Source organism: Charadrius vociferus, unplaced genomic scaffold (assembly GCF_000708025.1).
Source record: "Charadrius vociferus isolate BGI_N301 unplaced genomic scaffold, ASM70802v2 scaffold41, whole genome shotgun sequence".
Classification (NCBI taxonomy): domain Eukaryota; kingdom Metazoa; phylum Chordata; class Aves; order Charadriiformes; family Charadriidae; genus Charadrius; species Charadrius vociferus.
The window spans coordinates 1,163,334-1,164,874 of NW_009647013.1; the positions used below are offsets into that span (position 1 = coordinate 1,163,334).

General features: G+C 63.4%; 1 protein-coding gene across 1 annotated transcript in view; it reads left to right on the forward strand.

The window, feature by feature from the left end:
• Positions 1–1,541, forward strand: part of NCOA1 (nuclear receptor coactivator 1) — a 79,498-nt gene that overhangs the window by 74,343 nt on the left and 3,614 nt on the right. Inside the window, 2 exon segments of the mRNA XM_009895459.1 lie at positions 162–345; positions 1,242–1,361. Of these exon segments, the coding sequence (XP_009893761.1) occupies positions 162–345; positions 1,242–1,361 (304 nt within the window).

Below are 1,541 nucleotides of genomic sequence, written 5' to 3' on the forward strand. Positions count from 1 at the left end.
GCGGTCCCCAGGGACCGGCAGGGCTCCCGCCCACAGGTGATCTCGGCGTTCACCGAGAGGCAGGCTGGCTCGGGCCACCCCAGGGGCTCAGCACACATCTCGAGGTGCCTCCCACCACCACGTACGCCGGAGTAACGCTCTTTTCTCTCTCTCTCTCTCAGCGTATTCAGCCAAGCGGGGCAGAGCCAGCCGGCGCCTTCTCAGCAGGGCATGTACAACAACATGAGCATCACCGTCTCCATGGCGGGAGGAAACACCAACGTCCAGAACATGAACCCCATGGCCGGCCAGATGCAGATGAACTCGCTGCAGATGCCCGGGATGAACTCCATGTGCTCGGAGCAGGTCAGTGTCGTGCCGTCCCCGCTCCCGGGATGGGCAGCCAATTCCCGGGGGTTCTGCGTTCACTTCTCTGGCCCTGGGGGTACCGGTGTCCGAAGGGGGCGAAGGGGGAAGCAGCAAAGGTCTGGCATTGCTGCTGTGCTGGAGCCCATGGCCACCAGCGCCCCGGAGTGTCCTGTGTGTCCTTGAGGGAGGGATGCAGGGACATGCCAAGCATCTCCAACACCTCCAGCCCTCACGGTGGGCTGGCGGTGCGTCCGTTTGTAGCCATGCATCCCCGGGGAGCTGTGAAAGCTGGGGATGCGGAATGAGAACGGTCGGATACAGGACCTTGCCGCAGTCCTAGCCCTTTGGCGAGGTCCTCCCTGGGCCAGACTGAGATGCCTCCGATATTTTTAGCTGCCGGGGTTCGCCTCGGCGCCATTAAGCTGATGGAGGACACGCTTGGCTCGTGGGTTTTGCATGGGAACGTTGCGGGATGGGGCTTGCAGCCTCCTGGGAAGCAGCCGCAGCGCTCGGCACGGAGGGAGCGGGGTTTCTCCCGTGAGCTGGCTGCGGTGCACGGGCTGAGCCGGCGGCTTTTACCCCTCTCGCCAAGCAGCTGGGTGGCATTTTATGCTCCCCAGGGGTGAGACGCCTCCGGAGCCAGCAGCAGCCCCGGGCAATGGTGCAGGAGGTGGGGAGAAAGGTGAAACAGGTCTCGGCTCCCCACTGGGATCCCCCCACCAAAATCCTGCTGCTCATGGTGCAAGGACGATGCTGGCAGCACAGTCCCCCGGCTCTGCCCCATCCATGAGCATCCCCTCCCCAAATTCCCCCCAAACCTCAGCTCGAGAGGGCGGTGAGCGTCCCTCCAGCATCCAGGAGCCCCGGCTGAGCCTGGATCTTGCTTTTGACAGGTAAATGACCCGGCGCTGAGACCCGCGGGCCTTTACTGCAACCAGCTTTCCTCCACTGACCTTTTGAAAACAGAAGCAGATGGGGCGCAGGTCAGTAAGAAACTGCTAAGCACATCTCAGGTACCCCGAGGAGTTTTCACGGGTTTTTTTCCCCCCTCCCCGTAAAGGCTGAACGTCCCCGGCCGTACCGGCTCATCACGCTTGGTTCCCACTGGGACCGGCCCCGCTTGGCAGGATTGGGTCGAAGCCACTGTGGTCCCATCGGCACTGGGTGACGGCCACCCCCCGGGGGCACCAGCA